Below are 26916 nucleotides of genomic sequence, written 5' to 3'. Positions count from 1 at the left end.
ATGACAAGGGAAAAATACTGCCTGGATTTGAGATCAAAGTACGAAACTTCCTTGGATGCTGACTTTGACAAAAACAACAAAACAAAACAAACTTCTGTGGGGAAAAAATACATGTGTTCCTTTAGAAAAGAGACGTCCCTTTCTTTTTTTCCCCACCTGGAGTTAGATCTCAACTGTGGAAATCTGGAAGCACTGTAATCATAAGTCTTTTCTAACTTCTTGTGTTGCAGGTTGAAGCTTGCATTGCTGTCACTGTTACGGATGCGTGAAGGTTGCTGTTACATAGCTGTGCCTTAACCAAAGGCGTCTTCGTTTTAATGTCCCCATCTGAATGTGGTAGGATATACCTAGTAATAGCTAGAGAAGTATTTGATCATGCATCATGTCCTGAGATAAGTAAACTAAATGCAATATATTTTAAGCTGTTTGGCTGTTTCTTTGCATGAGATCATGAAAACAGACATCTTGTTTACTGCAAATAGGCCTCTGCAAAGAAAAATAGTTCATCCTGTTGTGCTGGCAAAAATTTTGCCATTCTTCAGTGTTTTATAACACTTCAGTGGTATCTGCTGTCAGATTCCTATGAGCGCTTTTGTATCTGTGTAACTCTCATACGTCATGACCCTTCAGAAGGTAAGACTGAATGCATTAGCAGTATTTGTAGTGCATTTTACTCTACATTCCATTATTCATGCTTTCTTAATTATAATGATCACTGAAAATTAGCAGAAATTTTATGTTGTGTTGCACTGATTCTTGAATTGCTCTGAAAATACGGGGAAATTGCTTGTTATGGAAATGTAGTGTAAGTAATGTTGAGAATATCATCACAAATTCTCTGTAATACTGAATACTGACAATGAAAAAGAAGCATAGCTTTGTATCCTCTCCAAGTAGGTACAAAGTCTGTCGGCACAAATACTGATAAGGTGTGATCTAGGCATTACGAAGCAGGATTTGCATGGATGAGTTTGCGTATGTCATGTTACTGCAGAAGTATCTATGAAGCTGTAGTCTGTGTTGATAGTAGTGCAGATGGGGGCCTGTGTTGCAGCTGTCTGTCTATTTATTTTTAATTGAAAGTTCGGTTGACTCATACTTGTTTGGATATAATGAGTGACACATCATTTTATTCTTTGTGTTGCGTAACTGGTTTGATCAGGACTGACCAATTTCTTCCAAGCTGTGAGTCAAGTGCTGTTTTGGGGGATCTTCTGGAAGCCACTCATAGTGCTTTCGGCTTTTCCATGCTCCAGGTTGCACTGTCTCGTTAAAAGGCATTTGAAGCCATTTGCACTGGGTAGAGTTGGTTGTGATTGCCATTTGTATGGTTCTGAATTGGGGATTAAGGAAGTTCTATGAAGATAATTACACTTAAAATTTTGAAACGTGTAAAACTGAGGACCTGTACATTTAAAAAATTGTACATGAAATGGGAAAGAAAGCATCTTACTTCAGAATTCATGTAAATACTGTCTGAGAAGGTAAATTAGACTTTTTAAAATCTTTCAATATTTCAGGTCTTGATATATAGAAAATGAAATGTGTGGATGACATGCTATATAGGAGATAACGGACTTTATAAACAATACTGAAAAATTGTACATTTTTCTTTCCTTGAACAGCTACGCAGAAAGGAAGTTTTAGAAAAGTGAAGCTGGACGATCTCTGATCAAGAGAAGCATAAACATGTTGTGCTGGGGAAACGCATCTTTTGGACAGCTTGGATTGGGTGGAATTGATGAAGAGATTGTTTTAGAACCCCGAAAAAGTGTTTTTTTCTTAAATAAAAGGATCCGAGATGTGGGATGTGGACTCAGACATACTGTTTTTGTCCTGGATGATGGGACTGTTTATACATGTGGATGCAATGATCTAGGACAACTAGGGCATGAAAAAGCCAGGAAAAGACCCGGTAAGTTTAGGAGTATTGACCTGTGGAGTGTGTGTGTATATGTTTGTATGCATCTTTCACTTTGTTATGCTACAAACAGTGGCAGTTTGTGCATGTGCTGAATTGTATGCACAGTAGTTCTTCCAAGAATGGGCATATTTCTACTTGAAAAGCATTCCGTTGCTTGGATCACATCTTGTGACAGTTGGAAACAGCCAACTGTGAAACGTCCGTGTCCCCAAATTTTTGCTCACCATGCAGCTGGACAGTGCCGCTATTTTTTTTGTTTCCAGTGTGGAATCACTTTATCCAAGACTGTGGGGATCATTGGCTGTTTTTAATCCTGAGGGAAGGTGATTTGCTTCAGTACATGGGCTACTATTGTATTCTATTATGTATTTGGCTATTGGAAGATGGTAGAAATTATTATTTGGTATACCATAGTTGGGAAATGTGCCGTGTGTTTTTTAACTGTCCAGTGTGTGATGTGGAGCAAGTCTGATTAAAGCAACATTCTTAATTTTCTCTCTTTTTTTTCTTTTAAAGAATTAAAAACTTTTGATAAAAGACATTTCAGCCTATACACTATTATAGGAATAGTATTTGGATAAGCCTGAAGGATGCAGTATACAACTTCTTTGGTCTTTTTTCTTCCTTATCTATGTTATGTGCATATTCCTGCTTGCTGCTAGTACCGTTCTGTATCAGGAGTTGGTAAACATCTTGTAGGGACTGCAGAGGAGTGTGCACATGGGCTCCCTTCAGAGCGGTGCATGTGAGTCATATCTGCATGCTACTGAGAGATATGGAACGGTGCTTCTGGCAGTACTTACAGCATAATGAAAGCAAACCAAAAAGGCTTAGTAAGAGTTTATTCTAATATCTCTTACAGCAATTTTGCAAGCTACTTGGTACAACAATAGATACAAACATTCAAATTGAAATAATGCCTTTTTCAAGCAGTTACTACTCCTCTAGTATGTAATAATTTAATAGTTCTTTATTCAGAGTTTCAGTTTTGGTGCCAAGTAAAGATTTTTCTTGCATAGTTGATATGTAACTTTTAAAACTAATCTTGACTTTTATCAGGAAACAGTAAATGGATATTAAAAGTGATAAACTTTAATCTTGCGTAAACATCTTCATGAACATAAATAGAGACTCAACTTGTGGGACTAACTCTTAATAAATTCTGAATACTTGTAACCCACTTTGACAATGATGCTGAATTATTTTTTTTTAAAATCTAAAAATTACCATAGAGAATCTGACTTAATTTTTTTGTTTTGTTTTATGGCAGGCTTGTCTGAGCTTTATCTGAGTTTTCCCATGTAATGGACAAGTAGTTCCTATAAATATGTTTTTTAACATGCTCAGACACAACAGTTATGAGGATTATAGTGTCGTCCTCTCTAATTTTTCTTCTATCCAGAGGTTACTGACAATATTGTTGAGTGTGAAGTAGGAACACTGGGATTACTTTCATTGGGCAGTCCTAAGAGGTTCAATGTCTTTAGAAATAGACAGATGCTCTCTTTTGGATGTATTGGTGATAACTAAAGATGCTTTTGTCACTACCTGCTTGTCTTTGCCAGCTCAGTGTCACCAGTGGTGCTGGTCAGCTGTGCCTCACCTCATTCCTCCCCACAGACAGAGCTCTGCAGGCCATAGGGATTGTGCGAATGCTCCTTAATCTGTATTAGGCAAAGTCAGCCCAGCTGGTTTAACAGGCAGTGAAGACAGTCGGAGCTAATCTGCATGATGTTGCCTGAACTGAAGAGCGTTTACCTGACCTCTTTCACTGACAGAGCTATGGAGACTAATGGGCTGAAGTGGGCTGGTAACCTCTTTAATCAGACCAGCTGTTAGCAAAATGAATATGCTTGCTGCTTTTGTTATTTTCTTTTGGAAACTGGTTGTCTACATGTTGTGATACTGTTGGCTACTGTTTTGAAACTGACTTAGACTATGTTAGGCTTTGTTTACAGTCTGTGTTACATTGATGATACGCAGGCTTTTTCAGCGGTGTGCGGTTCTTAAGCTGGAACAGAATTTGACGTATTTGAAAACTGGGCATAAAATGTCCAAGCAGGCACTTATTTAAGAGGACTTTGAAAATTCCAGGCTTAATAACAGGCTCTGATATTTTCCCCTTTACTGTCACTGAAGTGAAAATGTTTGACTTCTGATCACAAGTCATAAGCATGTATACAAAGCTTGAGTGCATCCAAATAAATTTAAAGGTATTGATGCAGACTACTGGGAGAAATCACAGTACTGTAGTATTTGCTTTGCAGAGGTATGCATTGCATGCCTAGAAAATTTACGCTTTAAGATTGGTTTCTACAGCATTTTGCATCGTAAAGAGGACATTGTGTAGTTCATTGCAAGATCGATGGCTTTAGTCTTTAACTTGCCCTGCTTTGTTTTGCAGGGTTTTTTTAATAATGAATAGGTGAATTTAAGTCACTGTGGTGCAATGTTTTCCTCTTACGTAATGTCTACACGTGTAGACATTTGATAATAATCTATTTGACCTTAATGTTAATTGAGTTTATGCACTCGTTTTCAGGTGTCAAGGTTAGAAGAAACCATTATGATCAAACTGCAGTTTTTGTGCATTTCTTTATATTGGTGCATTAAGTTAACTCTAGATCAAGTTGTTGGATTACTTTGGTGCATCAAATTTAATCTACTTCTCCTGGGATAGCATGCTGATAATTTTAGCTATATGATGTTTTGGCAGGCTTCTAGGCTTATTTGTGTGATTTCATTTTATACCTTAGTAGACAAATGTCTATAAGCTGTAATGAACAAAATCTGCTCATTACTATCAAGCTTTTTTTTTTTAGATTAACTTTTTTTTTTTTTTTGTAGAGCATGTTGGTGCACTGGATGCTCAAAATATTGTAGCTGTATCTTGTGGAGAAGCTCACACGCTTGCACTGAATGACAAGGGTCAGGTATATGCTTGGGGTCTGGCTACTGATGGACAGCTTGGCTTGCCTGGAACAGAGGAGTGCATCAGAGTGCCCAGGTTAAAAAATAAGTTTATAATAAAGTTACTGTGTTTGAAAAAATGTACTTAAATCACGTTGGCCAAGCTATTCTGGTGTTATAATTAAAAACAAACATTAGAAAGTGTATTTTAGCTATGGCACTTGAATGCTGTGGCCTGTTTATTTTCTTTCTCAAAAGTAGCTTATTTGAGAAGTGTGGTGTAGGTTTGGTTGTTCTGTTTTTTTAATAGTAGTCTCCTAAGGATRGAAATTATGTGGGAGAAGTAGTATGAGTATTTTAAGAATATAAATGGGGATCAAAAACTGCCATTTAGGAGTTAGAGAAGCAGAATGTTAAACTTTCATAACCAGTTATGGGGTTACATTTGAAGAAGGCCATTTGCTATCTGATCTTTCAACTGTAGTTTTCACCCTGAGGTTTTTTAGCTGTGATCGAATAATACGTCTCCTAGTTCTGAAACTGTATAATAAACAAACTTGCTTTACAGCTCCAAAGAATTTTATCTGGTGTAGTATTTGCACTATGCTGTAAGCATTCCAGCAAACTGAAGGCCCGCAAGCATACATTTTTACTGTGATGAATGGGTTCACTGAAATCAGTAGAACTGTCCATATCAGTAAATTTATATCTTTGCAGGCTAGAGGTTTTCTTTTCTAATTTTCTTATTATTTTTACGTAGAAGAGTAATAGTTCCTCAGAACAGTAGTCATTTGTAACTTGACCAAGGCTATATTTGACAGATGTATAAATGTGAATAATGTATAACTAAAATAGAGCTCCTTTATGTATATCAAAATTAAAAGCCTTTTACATGGCTTTTACAGACTCCTGTTTTTCTCATCAAAAGCTGACAGTATACTATCATGTTGTATATTGGTTTCATGCACCTTTGCAAATATTTTCAACTTCCTGATGAAATTGTGAACTTGAACAATGCTGGCTACTAGCTCTGCAAGCTGAAGTTTTGGTTTCATTGAGATTAATGTTAGTGGAAAGAAAAAAAATTTTTTTGATCGTTCAAATTGAACGGAATGTGATTCAGTTTTTATATCTAATATCAATGTGAAAAAGAGTAATACACTAAAAACCTTTTTTCCCCCTGAAGACTAGAAAGTAATTGTCTTCTGATTCTTGCTTTCAGTGTTCATTCTCTCCATTCAGCTGTGAGACATCTCCTTCCTAGTGTCTCCAAAGCAGACAGTTCTCCCTAATTCTTCATAATGGTCACTTACTGACTTCATTAATTTAAAAATAAGGCAGAACCTATTCTTCAGAGGAGCTAGCAAAGAAGCTTGACTTAAGACTTGTAACTTTACTAAATAGCTTTTAATTTAAATTAGAATATTTAAATTACTTTCATACGTACTTCAGTGAAAAGGCTTCACTTTTTTGTTATCCTCTCATGTGACTATATTTCATACCATGACCTAGTAGCTTAATTCTTTCTGTTTTCTTACCCCAATAGAAATATTAAAAGCTTATCAGAGATCCAAATTGTGCAAGTTGCTTGTGGTTATTATCACTCACTTGCGCTCTCGAAAGGTAAGCCAGATTTTTCTGAACTGTTGTGTAATCTCTTGCTCTGTAGTTTTAAAGGTTTCAGTATTTATTTATTTATCTTTAAAGGAAATGTCTTTTAAAACATGCTACCGCTTACCACAGATGGGATTTCACATTGGTAGTGAAAGCGTGATTTAATGGTGAATACTTCTATTGAAAAAATAAATGTACAAACTCCGTTTTCCTACTAGAAAAATGGAGTGTGTTAATGTTAATTGTTCTGCTTTTTTCTATGCTTTTTTGATTTTTATTGTCTTGCTGTTCTGTAATTTCCTTTTAAATTCGTTGTTGCTTCTCTCATTTTTCTCATCCCACCTCTTTTCATCCTGCTAGCCTGCTTCTTTGTCACTAGTCTTCTAGTTTACCCTGTAATTGAAGTTACCGAGGCTTGCAGGCATTGACTTCCTCGTCAACTTTTCTATTGCAAAGCCTCTGTTTTGTTGGTGCTTCTATAAAACTTCTGTCTTTAAAAATTTTCTGGGGCATTGAGAACATACTTAATTAGCTTCATTCATGTCAAAGTTTTGCATGTCTAATTAATATAGCTATCAAGAAGTTAAGATGAACATAAATTTAAATTTACTGCTTGTTTGTTTCATCATGACAAAATAAATTGAGCTGTGGCCAAAATTTCCATTTGAAAGAAATGGCTGCAGAACTGCTACCATTTTTATTTGTTTGTTTATTTTTAGTAGTTTATACTGACCACATGTGCCTTGATTCTGTACATAACTTTTCATAGGCATGAAATGAGTGTTTTCTGTGGCATTCTGTATTCACAGGTGTCCTTGCCCACTAAACCTAGTGGAATTCCTTTGTTTACATGATACGTAGACTGAGATTTAAAAATAACCCTTTGTCTGGATTAAGATCACAAATGCAATGTGGGAAGTAACAAAATAGTGCTGTATTACTGTTTGACTGGTCAAAGGTGCAAGAATTTAGTAGTAGCTTATCATTCAGAATTCACTTAGTGTTTTTAAATAGTCACAAGCTTCAAGTACAGCATCGCTTAAGAGTGCTATTTCCAGTTCATGGATTTGCAACTCTGTTTCTGTTCTTCAGATGCCTTGTCCTTTNGTATGGTTTTAAAAGAACCTGTCCAGAACCTAATAACCTAATACTTGAAATATAACAAGGTCAGCCACAGTCATGGCTTTGAAAAAACAGCCCTGCAGAGGAAGGAAGATGGTCTGACCTTATTTGAATTGGGCAGTTTCAGAGGAGACTTCACAGTATTTTGGATCTGCATATGGAATATTGATCAGACAGATTAGTTCATGTGATTATAAGTATGACTGGCATAGAATCTTTGCTGTTAAGTTTTTTTTTTTTTTTTTTTAATTTTCACCTTTTCTACAAAAGAATCTAGGTAGCCTGTACCCCAGGGGATGAGCTTCCTTGTTTTCCTTCTTGATAAAATTTTTATTGGAAAAACGGAGATAGAAGACACAGATAAAGTTATTGTCTGAAACTCATCACGTCAGCATCAATAAAAGCAAAATATCTTTGTGATTAGGTATTCATTTTTAGGATAGTAAATACCTTGGCAAAACATTAGTTGTTCTGTAGAGCTTTTACCTCTGAAAGTCTTCTTAATATAAATAGCTTTCTGATCTGTGATTCTTTAATATATTTTCTTTATAATCCATCCAGTGCCTTTATAAACGTTGAACTTCATTGATCATATCTTTAATGCAATACTTAAAAGTTTAAAATATGCTGCACTTAAAATGTATATGAAACTTAAACATGTGAATGAATAAACACTTCAGTGCTTGGAAATTGGAAACTTTTCATGTCCAATGTGCAGCTTCAGCACATTTTCTGCAGAACAATATGTGCACTAGTAGAACTCTCAGTGGATCAGAGTCTTGCTTCATAATAACCAAATGCCATTTAGCTGGCACTGTTGATACAGGAATGTTAAGAATAGTCTTGAAGGTTTTGAACTTGTTTTAAATACTTTCAGTCTGCTTAAACTTTTTGGTTGAATGTCTGCAAATTACAGTAGAAGGTTTAGCTTTGAAAATGAATGGATCTGTTCAGTATGCATTTTCAAACTGAAAAATAGTTGAGGTGGCGTATGTAGCTGTCTGACTTTTGCTTTTAGTTTTTCTTAAAGCAAGTAAATTTTGTATGATTAAATTGACTATATTTCTTTTTTTTCTTTAAACAGGAAGTGAAGTGTTTTCCTGGGGACAAAATAAATATGGCCAGCTGGGTTTAGGTTATGAATATAAAAAGCAAACATCGCCACATGTAATTAAGTCTCTGCTGGGAATCCCTTTTGCACAGATTGCAGCAGGAGGAGCTCATAGTTTTGTACTAACTCTTTCTGGAGCCATTTTTGGATGGGGACGCAACAAATTTGGACAGTTGGGTCTTAATGATGATAATGGTAAGTAATCATTGCTTCAGTAAAATAGTTCATGCTGAAGGTCTCCGTTTGTGAATCTGAATTATAGCAATATTCCTAGAAAAGGAGCAGACAAAACAAGCCTTTGTTGAACATGGTTTGAGAGTGTCAACGTCATGTGATTCTTGTACAAGAAAGATGCATTTAATGAATGAAATGCATGTAATGAAAATTCTGACAGTGTTATATTGAAATTCTAGCCTGCAGGATTTGTTTTCTTTTCCAGTCCTAGATTTTTCTGTAACTTTGACTTCCTGAACTGGATCGGATTAAGATGCTGTGTAATAGTTACAACCTGAACTAAATTTTGGGTAGATTAAATTGCATGACAAAAACAGTAATTACCAAAGCTATTTAGTTGTTCAGTAGACGCATTTAAGGGAATCTCATTGTTTATTACTGCCTTTATTTTCCCTCCTCAGATGACTTTTAATAACCATTTATGAATTTCAGCTAACCATTTCCAAAATTTCCTCTCTTAGGGTACTGGTAACACATTAACAATTTCAAAACAAGTAGTTAGGCTAGATTGAACTTTGTTTCTTTATTAGTTAGATTTCCCAGTTGTATGCCCACTATCAGGGCAGAGCTCCAAGGTGGGAGTATATGCTGTCATATTTTTGCAATGCACAATTTAATATAGAATAATCTGTAGCTAGTTTTATGGATTAAAGTTTTCTCATTGGTTCTTTGTTCTCTATGCCCTTTATAAAAAGGATAATGCAGTGCAGTTAAAATGTGTATCTGAAATAATGCTTTAAATCTGATCACACTCTCATGATAGGAAAAGCATATGTACTTTTCAGAAAGCAAGCTTTCATGGGAACTTCAGTTGCTTCTCTTTGGGATAGGTCTGATCCCAATTTTTATACAGCATCACTTCTCAATAAAATTCCCTTTTTTGTCTGGATAGCTTCTCTTCCAAGTGTCTTTGTGTGCCCTGACAAATTTAGAGACATTAGCATTAATAATTATAAGATTTCTGTTATGCAACTGGATCACAACGTTGATTTGTTCTGGCAGCTGAAGGGAAGTTGTGTGCCTCTTCATTAGTCAGTGTTCCTTTCTATTACAGGTTTAGTAATATTGAATTATGACCAGCTAATATCAACTCCTGAAGAACTGAAAAACATGAAGTACATCACTCAAAAGATCTGTCATTTGTTTCCTTTTCTCATGGCCAGTGGCAGTTCTGATGTACTGTTGTATGTTTCATGATTTACACACTGACGTGCAAACATATGCTAGTGAAAATGAAGTCTGCTTGCTACAAAATATTTCAGTATAGTAGTATCTTTGTTTTTCTGTAATAACTTCCATCCCAAAGACACTCAGTCACTGTGATTGCATTATTTTAACAAATTTAAAATTTTTGTTTGATTGGAACGAGATTAGTGTAATGGGCATAAAATTACTTGTTTTCTGATTTTTATTTTCAAAATAAGCAATCTACTCCTGTATTAAACCTTTCAGACAGATATGTTCCTACACTGCTGAAGTCATTGAGAACTCAGAAAGTTGTTCATATATGTTGTGGAGAAGATCATACTGCTGCTCTTACAAAGGTATAATATTTAAAGATATGTTTATGCCTTGATTTTGTTTATTATTTACTATTCAAGTAGCATTTGCTCCTAAAAACATTCTAAATTCCATGTCTAATTTCTTCAGTGTGTAGTGGATGAAATTGTGGCAATGTTGGAAGAATGGTTAAGTATTTGAAAAACTTAACAAATACAAGGAATCTCATGGTAGTTCTAGATTTTTTTCAGATTTGGTAAAGTTAAGTATACCAGATCTAGCGTTGCTTATATGACAGTGCATGTTGCATTATTAAAATTGTGCAGGTATTGAAATTTACATTAGTGTCTGTTAAAGATATTAGCTGTATTCTGAATGTAATGCCTCTATTATTGTTACTTTTGTTATTGACCAGACCAAGTTGATTTTGAATCTAGATTACATGCCGCTATTTGCGGGTGGGGGGGGTGGGCACTGTTTAGGGTTTTCTTATGGAACTGCAATTTCTACTTATGTACTATTGGCAAGCCAATAGAAGGTATTGAAGATTTACATTATCCACCGGTAAGTATTATAAAGTACTTGCAGTATGGGGTTCCATCAAAGGCTGGCTATTATTTCAGGGCTGATTTGGAGAAAAAGCATGTATTCTGTGTCAGTGTGACATGCTCTTACAGCAACACAGGAATCAAAATAGCTGGAGAGCTGAAATCTGTAAAGTTGCCCTATATGTAACTGTTGGCTAAATGCATCATTTGCAGACTTGTTTAAGGTTTGGAAAATTTTAGAAGCAACATAGAATGTGTAATGCAAGGGCTCGTTCTTACGCTAGTCATCAGCAAGACTGTGCATGTCAAGCTTCTAGTAGTCAAAAATACCTTTATTTTGTGGTGGATAACACAATATGTATATGACTTCCAGTGATTGATTCCTGTACCTTCCTTCCAGTGTTTTGATACTTGGATTAGACTTCAGCACTTAGGTATAAATCAGTATGTATTAATACTTTGATGATTCCTTTTGTTCAGCACTCTTAAATGCATCAATTAAAAAAAATACTTTGAACTTAGTAGCAGTAGAAAACAATTCTGATCAACGTTCAGAAAGGTGACTAAATACCTGTTTAACTTCTGAATCTGTTGGATTCAGAATGTTATGAATGACAATCTTTTTTCAAAGTTTGATTTCTGAAGAAAAAAATCTATATTTCTGGAAAATGTACTTTTTTTTAAGTATGTTAGTTTGGATTATTACTTTGCAACAAATTAAAAGTTAGTTTGAAGAATATGGTCTGCCTCAATGTGGCCATTCTTTTGTTGCTTAGATGAGTTTAAGTTTCTACACTTAAAAGGAAAAGACTGTTCAAAAACAGTTGCTTTTTTGTCATAAAATAGTCTCTTGCTTTGCCTGAAAAAGACATGTTGCAACTTCGCAATCCTGAAATTGATACTGATGTATTGTGCAGTTAGGGAAATATAGAATGTAAAGAAAATGCAGCAATTGTTAATTTGCATTCTAAATGTTTGCCCCTTTTTAGTGTGTAGAAGTTAACTTCAAACTTGCTTTAAAGCTAATGGAGTGGATTAAGATACTGAATTTACTGTAAATTATATGAATTATTTGTGTTACCCATTTGTGTGGGTTCGTTTTCCCTTTCATGATAGAGGGGTCTCGATTTATCTCTTATGGACAATATTGTGTATTTTTTCAAGTCCTACTGAAATTCAGAAATACCTGTCACTGTTTGTTATCCTGATTCAGTGAATGAGACTGTTGGTTTTTCTCAGCGGACGCTGCCATTTTAATGATGATTTCCAGCAGAGGTCCAATCTGATGCAGAGTAGGACTGAAAGAAACAGCTTTACAGTTGCAAAGCATTTGAAAATGGAAAGTTTCAAAGTTGTTGTAAGGTAAGTTGTACAACTTTTAAAAATGTTTCTGGTTTAACATTATTCCATTAGAGTTTTTGGTTAATTTTTTCATAAATTAATCAAAAACACTTTTAAAAAATGACTTGCCTTACAACGGTGTTGAATTTTTCTGGTTTCTTATGCTTTCAAATAATGAAGCTGACTATTTCAGTCATACTCTGCATCATCTGTCTGAGAAGGGCAACTTCCTATTTGGTAATTATTTTAAAACTTATATTCAGAATTTAAAAGCTAAAGTACATGTTTTAATAGTCTGAGTTTATATACCATTATAGTTCATCAAGAAAACTGGAAAAGAGGAAAAACGAGGATTAGTATCTATTAATTACACAAGTTAATGGCAGGACTATTGTATAATAATGTGGAATTTACAAGAACACGATTTACAAATAAGGTAATACCTGAAAACTGTGCCACATTTTCATAACTGCAATTAACTTGTGACCCTTACATATGTCAGGGTCCCCTTCTGTGTTTTTTTATTCCTTCCTTCCCCACAATTCCAAAACTATCAGACGAGGAGATTTGTTAAACCCCCTAGTTCTGATAAGTTTTTTTTTTTTGTTCTGAGATGTGCTCTCATTTTAATTCAAATAATTTATTTGTTTAGGAAGGTGGGGTTTTTACATTTGGAGCTGGAGGCTATGGTCAGTTGGGTCATAACTCTACCAGCCATGAGATAAACCCAAGGAAAGTTTTTGAACTTATGGGAAGTGTTGTCACACAAATCACTTGCGGAAGGTAAGTATTGTGTTCTAGCATTATGAATCGTATAAATAACTTGTTTTGTATAAAACATTATATTTGTTATAATAGGAAGTGCCTTTATTCTAACCGCAGTGGGAAAGGGAAGATAGTATAGTCTCTAACAAACAATGTTTAGAGGTTTCACTGGTATTTTTAAAGCATTAAGTAGAAGAACTAAAGGAAGCTATACCATTTGAGATCTCTGATTCTCTAAACTGAAAATGTGAATAATTAGGTACTGGTTATTTCTGTCACGTACTCATATTCTATTAAAGAATAAGTGCATTTGGGGAGGTACATGTGCTTAACTGAGGATAAGTGTAAAATTACATACTTTATTTTGTGGAAGTATCCGTAATACTGTACTTCACTTTGGTTCCAAATGGGGTTTTATTGTATTTATTATAATAGCACCCAAGAAATATGGAAAAAATTTCCAACACAGATGAGAATGTCCTTGTCCAAAGAATTGCATTCTAAGAAGACAAAATCAGGGCAAGATAATTTTTGAGGAGATGGGCACACTTTATTTGGATTAAAAAATATTTATGTATGCAGACCTGTCTTTCTAGTTGTTGGTTGACACTGGTTGAATCCATTCCCTTTTGATAATCTGCATTAATTTTATACTGCTCCTTCCCAAGTAGGAGAGAGGGCATCTAGAGTTGAAAGGAAAAAAGAGATGCAACCCAGCTGGTAGAAACTTCAAAGTTCTGAATGTCCAGAGATGCCTTAAAGGTCCCTTTGCTTTCTGAACTTTTCCATGAAAATGGAGTTTTGCCTATTGGCAGTATTGCTAGTGGCAGTGCATTGCCTATGGAGGCATCGAGCATTTGATACTGCAGCACCTTTAACATAGCGTTCTAACAAAATTCTTAGTTTGGCCTGTGCAAAGCATGTTATGATGCTTAGGTTTTTGTTACTGAATTTTTTTTGCCCTAGGCAGCACACTACTGCATTTGTTCCTTCATCTGGAAGAATATATTCTTTTGGACTTGGAGGTAATGGGCAATTAGGTACAGGAACAACAAGTAATAGAAAAAGTCCCTTCACAGTGAAAGGAAACTGGCTTCCTTACAGTAATCAGTACCCACTAACCACAGGTAAGAACACCTGGCATAATTCCTTTTTGGATTTGTGTTCCTTTATAAGTGTTTTGCAAGTCTTGAGGTATAAATTAAATCTGTGCTATAGTAACTTTCTTCTAAACAGTTTGTTTTCACTGTGTTCTATTTCCTAAATTCCATTTGTGCTGTGGGAAATGCTCACTAAAATTACTTACTTGTGCTGTTGGGTTAGGTGCTTTGTTAGCACTAGACCTGACACTAGAGTTGTTAATGTTTCCCTCAGTTAAAGATAGTTTTAACTATTGCAGAGATCTGCTTTCAGCCAGATTATGTAACAAAGGAACCATTTCTTAATTGAGTGTATTGATTGCAGTGTCTCAAATGTTTCTCAAACTTAAGATTTCACTGTTGCCTGTGTTTTACTCTTATTACAGACAGTGAGGAATATTACTGTGTAAAGAGAATTTTCTCTGGTGGGGACCAAAGTTTTGCACACTACTTTAATCCACAGGTAATACATTAAAATATACTTTGGTTCCAAAGTCTGTCAAAGCTAAATTTCATATTTTAGTGCATTTTAAAAGATCTTAATATTGAAGATATGTAACTACATTGTAAAGGTGTCAGAAGGGTGTGAAAGCATAAGACACTTGGGTTAGTCAGTTTGGCAATCAGAGGACCTGGATCCAGTTATTGTGTGTTAATGGTCAGTAAGCCCTTGAGGCTTTTTGGCACAAGCTTTTTTTCCTGAGTGATGAATGCATGTCCTTGTTTTCTTTTCCTTTCCTAAAGGAAAAGGTGATTGCATGTCAGAGCTCTTCCCTCCTGCCCAGTCCTCTTCAGCAGCTCCTCGCTGTAGCTGTGGTTTTTTCTGCTCCGTAGCCTATATAGCATTCCGTAGTGATAAGGAAATAAATGGAGCTGACTTTCTGCTAAAAATTGAGAGGTGACAGTTTGTTGTGATGGCAGTTAATGCTAGTCTTAAGACAATAACTTTCTTTAAAAGGATAAGAATTGATTTGTTTGAATTCTGGTATGAAAAAAGGTCTAGAAGGAAAACTTGATAGTAAAAGTGGCAAGGTGGGAGGGTGATGAAAAGGAAATGCTCTTAGAGGGTGGTTTGGGAGAAAGAACAAGATGAAGATAGTCGGCTGGGTTGTATAGGGGCTATTTCTAATATAGGTCAGCAGTTTTGAGACCTTGCTGATGAACGAAGCACCAAGAGTTGAAGATGCAGGGTGAAAACAATAATTTGGATGAGAAAGAAAATAGTGAGATTTTAGGGAAACCTAATAACTTGTTTGTTATCAAGAAAAACTGAGTACAGGTCAGGCTTGTAGCAAGCCTTTGCTCCCACAGCCTCTTCTGGTTGTACAGCACTAATAATTTGCTTGCCTTTTTTTAAAATAATTCTAGTTGGGTTTTGGTAAACTATTTCTGTACTTGAGAGAAGCTGGCTGATAGGATGTAGATTGGAAAAATGACTGACAGTAATATAGGCTCAAAATGTGTATTAAAACTTCTTTTAATGTGATTTTCATGCAAGTTCCGTAATCACTTAAGTATATTCTGACTGACTCAGTGAAGTGGAGACTGTGTGAATGCAATTGCTGTGTTTTGTTCTGTACAAAAGTATTAGCAATAGATGAACTTTGATGCTGCAAAAGTGTCCCCTTTAGTACTCCTTAGTTTAGAAATTTGTATCRAATTCTTTCAAAGTTATTTGAGTACTGTACTCTTGGGACTTGTGTGTCCTTGCCAGATCAGGGGTCTCAGACAGCCAAAATCTGTTTGTGTTTTCTCAAGTTAGTTTTTGGGGCAGTTCAGCTCCCTGAATCACCCTGAGCTTAAATGACACTTGCTGGCACAAGGGAGGCAGCCAGAGGTTTTCTCATTTTGATCCTGAAGAATGGGATCAGAATTATGGATTTTGGGAACAGCTAGTCATTAGGCTGTCAGCTGTGTTGTCAGACTGCACTCTCAGGGGAAATATGGCACCCTTTAGTAGTTTAACTTTATTCCTGGTGCTGCTTTTCACCTCTCTTTGAACCAACGGTCCTACTCAAAACGAACTTCTTGCCTCCAGTCTGTTGTTCTCTATTAGAGACCTTGCTGGGATTCATTCAGTATAAGCAGTACATCAAAATGTAATAGCGGCTCATCAGATGATGCAGTAAATGTTCAGAGAAGCATGATACAGTTTTTTTTCCCCCTGAGAGGACTCTGCAGGGAGTGGGGTAGGAGAGCAGCTGTCCAAAAAATCGAATGGCTCCTTTTCGGCATGCTTGCAGCCTCAACTAAATGGCTGATAGTGATGAGGGAGAAGAGAAGGAGATATTCTGTGCTCGTGTCTGATGCATGTTTAGTGTTCACATTCTAAAAAAGTACTTGTCTGTTTAGGAAGGTTACCATGAAGTAAGTTGTGGTGTGAACTGACACACTAATCTGGGTGGTTTTAGTGTGTGATAGCTTACTCTGCTCTCATGGTGAATGCAGAACTGCTAATTAAATTAAATTTATCCCTGAGTTTATTTCGCAGTAATTGTCCGGGTAGGCAAATTGTTAAAGAGAACGAGAACTTAAACACAGGGTTGCTTTTCTGGAAGTAAAATTTATGTGCCTAATGCCTTATGCTTTCTTTAAAATTTAGAACATGGTGCCACCAGATGATTTCAGGTACCCTGACTTTTTGAAGCAGATTTGGACTGTGAATGAAACATTTATTCAGAGATTGTTGACTTTCCCATCTGGAAGACTTCCTGCAGAGATAGCTAAGTAAGTACTATTGAGGAAAGAAGTCTTGCATAATTGCATGCATGATTTCTGCATTAGTGTGGATTTGAACATACATAGCAAAGCTCTCTTTAATTACTGATTTTATTATATGCAGAGCTTTTGCTATGCTTTCATTGTTGTGCTTTTAAAGCAGTTTAGATCCTTCTATGTCATCTCTGTCACAGTTTAGGTCACCATTCTATACAGGATTAAGATATGTGTATGGTTGCACATCAGAAAATAATAGTAGATGTAAAGGAAAATCAGAAACTTGAACCTTATTGCTCCTATTTCATTAAGGAAAGGATCACAGAGAGAAAAAAAACTAATACTTGTGTTTTGAACAGTCTTCACTGAGTCTTGAATGGAGGTTTTATCTGATGTTTTTTAGTCATATTAAAATCACAGTTACATTCTATGTGAAATGTAATTCATTAGGAATTAAATTCAGTTCTTTATGAGAAATGCTAATTTGTAAAAAGAAAACAAAAGATATAACATTTCATATGAACAATTTCAGTGAAATCGATGGAACCTTCTCCTCAGCTGGGTGCCTGAATGGGAGCTTTTTGGCTTTGAGGTAAGTGGTCAAGCTTTTAAACAAGCATTCTTGTGAGATGAAGAGTTAATGGTAGCTACCTTCCTAGTGCCTCATTTCAACTAGAACGCCTTCCCCCTGGATCTGTACCTTACTGTTACTCTGATATCCTCAGCTTGCTCTTTAAGCTTTTCTCTACTGCTGTGTGGTTTGTCACTTGACCCAAATGCAGCATGTCTCATGCTAGTCTTTGCAAGTGTGTGTCATCTGGCTGCTGTTGCATGAGCCAACAGAACTTGTTACTTCTCAGGCACAGATCATGTATAATCCAGGAGGAATATATTGCATAGATTATTGTAAAACTTAATATTTTTAAGCTATTGTCTTGCAGTCAACTTTGGAGGAGATTCTTTAGTGGCTTCAGAGGTTATCTGAGAGATGAGTATCTGATACTGTGATCTCTCATATTTCAATTCCTTAGTAAATAGGGCTAAATATTAAAGGTGAAAAAGTTGGAGAGGGATGATGAACACAGAATTCAATCTTTTTCCCCATATTATTTTTTCTTGCTGCAGCAATGATGATCATTACAAAACCAGCGTTAAATTCTCAGGGATTGATATGAATGCTGCTAGACTGCTATTTCACAAACTTATACAGCCTGACCATGCTCATATATCACAACAGGTTTGTCCTGCATGTTTTCCTTACGTTTGGGATTATCTTTCTTCATTATACTTATCCAGAAATGCAGTTGTTTTGCTTGGTCTGACCTTTTTCTTTTAATAACTTTCTTTACGCAATCACATACCAACTACAAATAGGTAAAGCTATAATGTTGTGGCAGTTAGGTAACACCATTAGCATATTGTGTTTGTATTTTAATATTAATGTACTGTCTTGTTTTCTAAATTTACCATATTTTAATTTAAACTCTTTTTTTCCTAGATTTTTTTTATCTAGGAGGGGGAAAGGTACTAAATAGCTTTGGTTTTGTGTCTGTGCAGATATGGGCAATGACATTACCAAAGCAATCCTTTGTAACATGTACCCACTAATTTCAAATAGGTGCTGATCTCTTAATTTTTTTCCTGAAAGTTTTATTGTTGTTGTTTTTCCCAAGTGTGCAATTGCATTAAAATAAACTGAATTTTATTCTGCTCTGTAGGTTGCAGCTAGTTTGGAAAAGAACCTTATTCCCAAACTGACGAGCTCCTTACCAGATGTTGAAGCCTTGAGGCTATATCTCACTCTACCAGAGTGCCCACTGATGAGTGATGCAAACAATTTTACAACGCTAGCTATTCCTTTTGGAACAGCTATTCTGAACCTAGAAAAAGCTCCCCTGAAAGTTCTTGGTAAGATATTTAATTCTTCACTGTTGAAACTAAGGATCTTCAGATGAAAATCTATAGAAATTCCACCAGTGAAGACATGGTCTCAGCAACACCTGCTCTGTATTCACAGTTCTGTAGAATTCCCTGATGAGAAAGTTAAGAGCTCATGTTGCTCCATGTGCAAGCAAGCAGCCTCCTCTTGCTTCTGGCTGAGCTAACCGGCAGTCCGTATAAATTGATCTGGTATTGTAATCTCTGGACTAATTCCTTTTGGAAGGAATGCAGCTGCATAGTTTAGTGTATTTGATACACATCTTTGCTCTTTAAAGTGAGGACTGTGGTCAAACAGCTAACGAGCTCTAAGCAGTTTACAGAGGTATTAAAAGAGCAGACATTAAATTGTGTCTTTGTTGTGATGATAGCACCTGCTTGTTTTTCTGTGAGGTCCCTGTTTTCTCCCTGTTCTAAGCTGTGGTCTTCAAAGCAGCTTAGAGTAACTCTAGCTTTTTTGCTCTACCTCCTTGCACCTTTTTATTGTGTCTCTTGTCACCTGAATTTTGAAACCTGAGGTTTCAAAATACTTCCTTTTCAAATAATAGCTTTCTCTGAAGGCAACTTCTCCCTCATTTATTTTCTGCCTTTATTTGTAATTCATCTCTTGCCTTTTTCTTTTTTTTGGTGGGAGTAAAGTGTGCAGCCACTAAAAGGCTTGTCTGCTATGGTGGAAAACTGACTAGTCATTTCTTTGGATTGTAGATTTTTTTTTGTGTTACTTCACTGTGACAAGTGTTTCCATTGTTCTCAGTAGGACTGTTTGCTTGAGTAAAGGATATGGGCCATCTGTTTTATGTCAAAAGTTACTTAGTGATACTCTAGTGTAGTGTAGTGGATTAACAGGCTTAATTTAAAGAGTTGGTCTATAACACTAGAGCATTCAAAAGAATTCATCATTTGTGCAAGGAATAGTTTTGTGCTTAGAATTTTGCAGCACTCTTGCTGTGTTAAATGCTCATTATTAAAAGAGGAAGTGGTTTCTTTGAAAGCAGTGGCCCATTCTTCTACCTTGCTTTTCCCCTCCTGTCTCCACCTCAAGTTATTTGTTCACAGATAGGCAGTTCCCACACTTGCCTTTTGCTTTCTTAACTTTGTTGTGTCTTTACCTATTATTTTCCTCTCCAAAGCTGCCCCAATTCTGTAATGCTCACACTCAGATGGCTGGTGATGTCAGTTTGTGTTGTTTTAAATTCCAGAAATGAGGAAGGGGAGGGTGTGACCCTGTAGAATAATATGCGTGCGCTCTCTCTTGCGCGTGCTCTCTCTCTCTCTCTCTATTTATTTATTTATTTATTTATTTTATATTTAGTTGAATGTCTGTTGCTTCCCAACCTTATTGCTATGTAGAGAACTGAATTTGTGTTGGAAGTGTCAGTCCTTAGTTGTTCTTTCTTTGCCCACCTGTTCTGGTGGTTTTTTGGTAACTGACAAGTGTGCTTTCTAGTAAAACTATGTTGTTGTTGTTGTTAGGATAGTATAACATGATGTTGTATTGGCAAAGTACTACATTTGTGTTCACCATTTGTTGACAGAAAACTGGTGGGCTGTACTTGAACCTCCGTTGTTCCTCAAGATAGTGGAACTCTACAAGGATGTCGTAGTCCACCTCTTGAAGTTGTACAAGATTGGCATTCCTGCTTCGGAAAGAAGAATATTTACCAATTTTCTACACACTGCTTTCAGAGTTCTGGAAATTTTGCATAAAGTATGTTTGCATCAGTTTTAACCATTTACTTTATCTGTTTGTTCTTGTCAGCATCTGTGCGCAGTTTAGTTCTTAAAAGAAGTTAACTAAAGAGTTGTAAATATTTAGGCTTGGCTTAACATCTACAAAAACATCTGTAGTTGTTCCATCTGGACCTATGAACCATTGGAATTCTGGATTCCAATTTGACATGGTGACAGAATTACCCTCATAGATACAATTGACAGAGTCCATCTGTGTTCCCAAGAAAATAGGTATGTTGGAAAAAACAGTGTCTAAGCTTGAAATAATAGCAAATAAGATCACAGATGGAAGATGAAAGCAAGCTCTGTTTCAAACAAAAATCTGAACAGTTGTAGCAAGACAAATATTTCTTCTCTGATTTGTTTATTCAGTGTATTAGTATTGCAACTAAATTGATGAAAAATAATGAATTTATAAGCCTTGAACAAAAATAGTCCAAATTATTTGGAGTAACCAAATTGGGCACGTCACAAACCTGTGAAACTGCGTTATCTAATTGTTGCTAAGGTTTCTGTCCTTTTTGCCTCCCACCAGTTTATTCTGGTCATACTGCATTTTGTGCTTATATGCTTAAAGAGGGTTTAGGACACACTCCTTAAGGTGCTTATCCAGTTACTGTGTTTGTATGATCTAGCAAAATGGAACAGGCATCTAAACTGGACCTTTGTGTGCTGTATTTCTAAAATGACTTAAAATGAAACGGCAACAAACCCACCAAATCTGCCAACAATTTTGATGATCTACTTTGAAGTTTAATCTGTGTATCCCTTTGAATCCAGTTTGGAGGAGAATGTGCTCATTTCCTGTTGTCGTGGATCGTATTTTCTTTTCCTGGAAATAAAAATGTCAATTATTATTTATAAAGTTGCCCACTTATGAGATATTCCTAAGTACTACGTTAAATCCATGAAACTAGTGGAAAATGTTGATCATTATTACAGTGCAGACTTGTATTGTCTATGTGCAGGCAAATTTCTTTTAAGCTGTTCTTGTCCAGCTGCCAAAACAGCATGTTTAGATGCTTCAGTTTTCCTTGTTTTACGTTAGTTTGGTTTTAACAGTTAAAACACTGATCGCTAGCAGCCAAAGTCGGGGGATTCTTCTGTTTTGTGATTTGTTTGGCTTTTTTGGTTGTGTTCTGCGCCCCCCCCCCCCCGAATAGTGAAATGGATTTCTGCTTTGAAAGTTGGATTCTTTGCTTTGCTTTCATTTATTCTTCATAGTGACCAACAAACTAAGGCTGGGAATAAGACTGTTTAGTAACCATCTTCTCTATAAGTCCAAGATGTTGATTACAGATTCCCAGAATTCGGAAAGCTGTTGGTGTCTAATGAACGATTATTTTACTGTCTTGAGAATTTCTGTTTCTGCTCAGGCTTGCAAGAGCTGTGAATCTTAATAGCTGAATTTGACCTTAAAGCCTTGAAGCCTCCAGGCTGGCTGCTCTCTTCTAAATTCCCCTTTTTTGGAAACCCATCTATAATGAACAGGTGGTTTACACAGTAGAAATAGTTACATTTGTCCCTGCCTTGCTGCCCAGCTGTTTATATTGGTGTTTTCTAAATAATCACCTCCTATGGAGTAATGTAGGAGGAACTAATGGGAAAACATTGTGGGATATTTGACTGTTCCAGTATCTGGTTCTTTTGGGGTGGTGAGGAGTTGTTTAAGAAAAGCAGGCTTAGTTTATCTGGTTATACAGTCAGAAGATCTCATGGTTTTGACAGTTAACAGTGCTTATCTGTCTTTGGGAAAAGTGTGTATTACGATTCAATAAATTTGCATTCCTATAGGAAGCTCCTGGATTAAAATTGTACTGTAGAGAAAGGCCTTTATATAAATTTTCTTTTGTACTATGACTATCTTACTCATAGTACAAATGACTCATACATACACAAATATGGTTTCTGTGAGATCATATGTTTCAAAACAGCAGTAGTGCAACATTGTACGCTCAGTTAATCTTACTTTCCTTTGCAGCTTAGATGGGATTGTTGAATAACCCATGTTTCCATGTTTTAAATGTCATTTTTGTATTCTTGTAGGCACTTGATTTTCTTGAAAAAATTTTAATTATTTTTTAATAGGTGGGTATCTGTGACTGAAATCTCAAATGTTTGAAAATACGGAAAAATGATTTAAAATCTCTTGTACTAAGTGATAATGAAAAAAATAAATTGTGCTTCTTTAGGTAAATGAAAGAGGACAAGTTATACAGTATGACAGATTTTATATTCATGAGATACAAGATTTGATAGATATCAGAAATGACTATTTCAACTGGGTCCAGCAGCAGGTATTTGGAATGGTAAGTTTGTTTTTTTCTTGGCTTGTTTCTATTCCTTTATAGAAGTCAGTAGATTCTCTAAATCTGGGTACTTTCTTATGTCATGTATGACTTATGTCAGGCACTAGCTAAGGAGGAATTATTAAGTAGGTGTGCTTCATGTAGGGTGCCATTCTTAGGACTGACACTGTTCAGCATTTTAATCTATCAATTAAAAAGCAATTTAGAATGATGTCAAATTAAGATTTGCCATGTCAAAAAGGTTAGGAAAGTAATTTATGATAGGAAAATATCCAGAATAACTTGAATTGCTGTGTAAGCTAGGTCAATGGTAAGTCTTGATATCAGAAAAAAATATAGATGTGGAGAAAGCAGAAACTATCCTGGAAAACAAAATGTAGAAGTGTACTTAGGGAGTTTTAGTGGATGGATAGCTAACATTATTTCTTACTGTGAGTGTAGCAATCAGAACTGAGATAATTAGTTCTTGGATCTATAAACAGAAGAGTGGTAAGTGGGAGTAAATGAATGACTATGCAGAGAATTAGTGAGGTGGGTAGGAGGATTTTGCCACGCAGTTCTTAGACTTTTGCTTTGGAAGAATACCAAGTAAGCTAGTATGCTTACTCTAGCCTCTAAGTTTAATTCTTTATCAGCAATGTCTGGAAGGTCCTGAACATGGGTTAAAACCTACTTGTGCTGTGCTTTCTGTGAATACAAAGACAGTGAGAATCTCTCTCCCAAGAGTCTAAAATTGCAATATAAAATAACAACAGCAGGGAGATTGGGGAGTGTGAAGAAATAATGAGTCAGTATTGACAGTCACGACAGACAGTTGTTTCAGCCAAGCAGCATACTGAGCTTTCTGCAGCAAAACAGTGTTTTGAGAAATATTTTGAAAGAGAACTTACTGATGTTGGGGATGTTCCCAGAAAGCATCCCCCAAGTATGAATAATCGTAGAGTGGGAAAAAAATTCGAAGCATGCTTGTCTGAAAAAGTAACCAGGGTATGATGAGGCTGGTGCTGGTAGCTGAGCAGGGCAGTATGCTAAATGACATGTATAAGGTGGGGATGAGCATCGCAGGGCCTTGGAAGGGGAGACAGGTGGTGTGTTTGGAACAGGAGGGTGTGCCAGTGAGCAATACACAAAGTGGAGTGGTGGCATTAGAAAGATGATGCTGGCAACTGTGTTTAAATGGATGTAAACAAACCAAAATTGCATATGTCATGACCAGAGGAGAAAATGCTAAAGCATAGTGAAATGAGGGCTGGAAAATTGAATTGTAATGAAACTATTAAGCTCCATTTGTTCATCAAATCTCAAAATTGAGCAGTAGCTTGACATTACAGAGAAAATACTAGATACTGACTTTCCCTTTAATCATTATTTTGTCGTGCATTTGTCCAGCTTTAAGTCAAGCAGAAAAATATTACTGGATTTATTATAGGACTGAAAGAAATTCCATGTCTTTAGTCTGTCCTCCTGCCTAAATGTATGGCTTTTCCTTGCCTTCGTATCTGTTAGTTTCCTGTGTTCTTGCTTTTAAAACAATCAGAAACCTTATTTGCCTATTGAACCAATAATAATGAATCAGATTTTTTTTTTTTTTTTAAACTAGTGTCATTTTTTATTGTCATACCTTGGGGCATAACTGTTTGCTCAATTCCTTAATTAAAGTGTGTAGGGGAAAAGATAAGAGAAATGAGAAGTGTGCTGTGGTACCTCTGCTTGAGATGAAGGGCGTACTTTCTGTGAAAGCAGATTTTGGTCTTGCTCCACATTTTAAATCGTGAAGAAAGAAGCCCCCTTCTTCTCCACCCCCTGTATGTTAAGTGTTCAGTCTGAATACAGAGGGGAAAATTAAACAGTTCTTAGCACTGAACTTTACAATGAAACTTGTAACTTATCAATTTTTAGAAGAATTGCTATCAGCACTTCTAATGTGTCACTTAATTTTTTCAACCTATGTCATGTTGTTTTCCTGGGTTCTAATGCAAATTAGTGGAAAAACTCTTCCATTCTGCTTTCAACAGTAGAGAAATGAGTGGGGAAAGACTGAAGCTACTAAGTAATGAACTATTGATTTGAGGAGATATTTCTAAAATAGAGATGCTGCTTAAAGGAGTTGAAAAGACCATTTTAATTAGGAATAAATGATGGTAGATACAGCAAGGGTACAGAATTGCATTAATCTCCTTGTGACGTATGAAGTACTTAAATCTGGTGTTTCCTGTGAGAAGTTAGGGATATGGACAGGAGGCAAACTCTGTAGATGGCAGCGTTTTGGCTGTCATTTGCTTTAAGCCACAGATGTCTACGTAGTAGTCTCCCGAGTCCTAAAATTTAATAGTTTGTTATTAGCTCCCCCTGCCCCCTTTTCTGTCTGCTAAGTGGAAATGTACTTGGCTTTCAGCAGAGGGTAAAAAGGGTAACGTAGCACCAGATGGATAACTCTTACGTTTCTCAGCAAAGTGTATCTAGCTTGTTGTGAAATTCTCCACACAGTCCCAGCAATTTGATTTGGTTTGTCTCAAAGTTTCCTGCGCAGTTTCAAGACTTGATCGCTTTTTTCATATGCGATATCATAGGGCCAAATGATTCCTGGGATTTTATGCTCAAGTGGGTTTTTTGTATCTTTTAATCTTTACTCATTAGAACTGTCTTGCATTTAATATGACATGTTACAATCATTTGAGAATGAAAATACTGAGTAAAAGCATATTTCATTTATCATACATTAGTATGGGAATAAACATTTAAAATGTTTAATTTTTTGCATCCAAGAAAACTTGATACTATATGCTCCCTTTTTAAAGACTGATATGTAGGGTGTTGAAGGGCATGGTTGTATCTGGTGGACTAATTAAAATGTTTATGGCGGTTATTTATTTTTCAGTAAACATTCTTTTTGGGGGAAAAAGCTGTAGCTAAATATTTTTAACTCAACATCAGAGATGAATAATTAATGCAGACACTAATGCTGCTTTTTCATCTTAATTATTGCTACCTTTGTGCAAATGCTGTCATAGGATGTCAACCATGGATTAACTGAGGTAAGATTGGTTGCAATCTGATTGCTGTTGCAGAATGTAAGGAAATCAGAAATATGGTTGTCAAGGATTGTTTGATGTGTTCTACTGGGAATAAAGCTTTAAATTAGTATGGCTGTAATCAGAAAAGAGTTTCCAAAACTGTCTTGCTGGATAAAATTGATCAGATTGTTTATAGAGATTGTTCATGGGGCAAAAATATTTAATTTTGTGTTGCAAACTTAGAGCAGAGTTTGAAAATAAGAACTTCTTTGACTATGTCTACAAGTCATAATAAAAGTTCTGAAATTAAAATATACTAGGTGGGGGGGTTTTTTTGCTGAAATACTAAATGGTTGAAAATATACTTATCTGAAAAGCTCTTTGGTCCTGCATTGACAGTGAGTAAAGATTCCTTTCTCTTTTCAGTAAAATTGATGTATTAAATGAACAGCATTTTTGCAATAGCTTCTTTAACCATCATTGTGTTTTTAATAAGCAGAGTTATGACATGGTTCTTTTCCTTCCAGCTAACAGATATTCCTGTTACAATTTGCACATACCCATTTGTATTTGATGCCCAGGCAAAGACAACTCTCTTGCAAACAGATGCAGTCATACAGATGCAGGTAAGAGTTTCACTTCTTAATGCTTTGATTTTTTTGTTTGTTTGGGTTGTTTTTTTCTAACTCGGAGTAATACCCTCTTCATAAGAATGAGGGATCTAGTTTTTTCCTCTGTGGGTATGTACATGGTAGAAGCTGGTAGTTTTGTGGGTTTGGGATCTGAAATTAGATTGTTAGTAGTTATATAAATTTCTAAGGAACTTATTTTCCTTTCATTAACTAGATGTCGTCTTCCAGGTATTAACAAACCACAGTATGGGTGTTTAAAACAAAACAAACAAAAATWGTATGTATGTATGTGTACATGTATATAGGGGTATGCATGTATCAATATACTTCTTTAAAAAAGCAGATTTTAAATGACATGCGGCAAGGCCA

General features: G+C 35.9%; 1 protein-coding gene across 9 annotated transcripts in view; it reads left to right on the top strand.

Moving 5' to 3' along the window:
- The first annotated feature begins 211 nt into the window (after window positions 1-211).
- HERC4 (HECT and RLD domain containing E3 ubiquitin protein ligase 4) overlaps window positions 212-26916 on the top strand; it is a 37049-nt gene continuing 10344 nt past the window's right edge. For 2 of the 9 annotated variants that reach the window (XM_026059949.1, XM_026059941.1), the window contains exons 1-17: window positions 213-336; window positions 1626-1915; window positions 4772-4931; window positions 6381-6457; window positions 8655-8876; window positions 10368-10459; window positions 12957-13087; window positions 14036-14196; window positions 14595-14671; window positions 16811-16935; window positions 17456-17515; window positions 18049-18160; window positions 18642-18831; window positions 20397-20569; window positions 22785-22901; window positions 25913-25936; window positions 26443-26541. In XM_026059949.1, coding sequence (XP_025915734.1) covers window positions 1690-1915; window positions 4772-4931; window positions 6381-6457; window positions 8655-8876; window positions 10368-10459; window positions 12957-13087; window positions 14036-14196; window positions 14595-14671; window positions 16811-16935; window positions 17456-17515; window positions 18049-18160; window positions 18642-18831; window positions 20397-20569; window positions 22785-22901; window positions 25913-25936; window positions 26443-26541 — 2046 coding nt within the window. In that variant the 5' untranslated portion in view covers window positions 213-336; window positions 1626-1689. Of the gene's footprint in view, window positions 337-482; window positions 634-1162; window positions 1485-1625; window positions 1916-3592; window positions 3735-4771; window positions 4932-6380; window positions 6458-8654; window positions 8877-10367; window positions 10460-12956; window positions 13088-14035; window positions 14197-14594; window positions 14672-16810; window positions 16936-17455; window positions 17516-18048; window positions 18161-18641; window positions 18832-20396; window positions 20570-22784; window positions 22902-25912; window positions 25937-26442; window positions 26542-26916 lie in introns of those variants that run through there. The other 7 variants (XM_026059944.1, XM_026059945.1, XM_026059942.1 and 4 more) reach the window with 7 other exon arrangements.

This window comes from Apteryx rowi, unplaced genomic scaffold, assembly GCF_003343035.1.
Source record: "Apteryx rowi isolate R43461 unplaced genomic scaffold, aptRow1 scaffold_162, whole genome shotgun sequence".
NCBI lineage: Eukaryota > Metazoa > Chordata > Aves > Apterygiformes > Apterygidae > Apteryx > Apteryx rowi.
The sequence above is the reverse complement of the archived record's forward strand: the minus strand, read 5'-3'. Positions and strand labels throughout refer to the sequence as shown.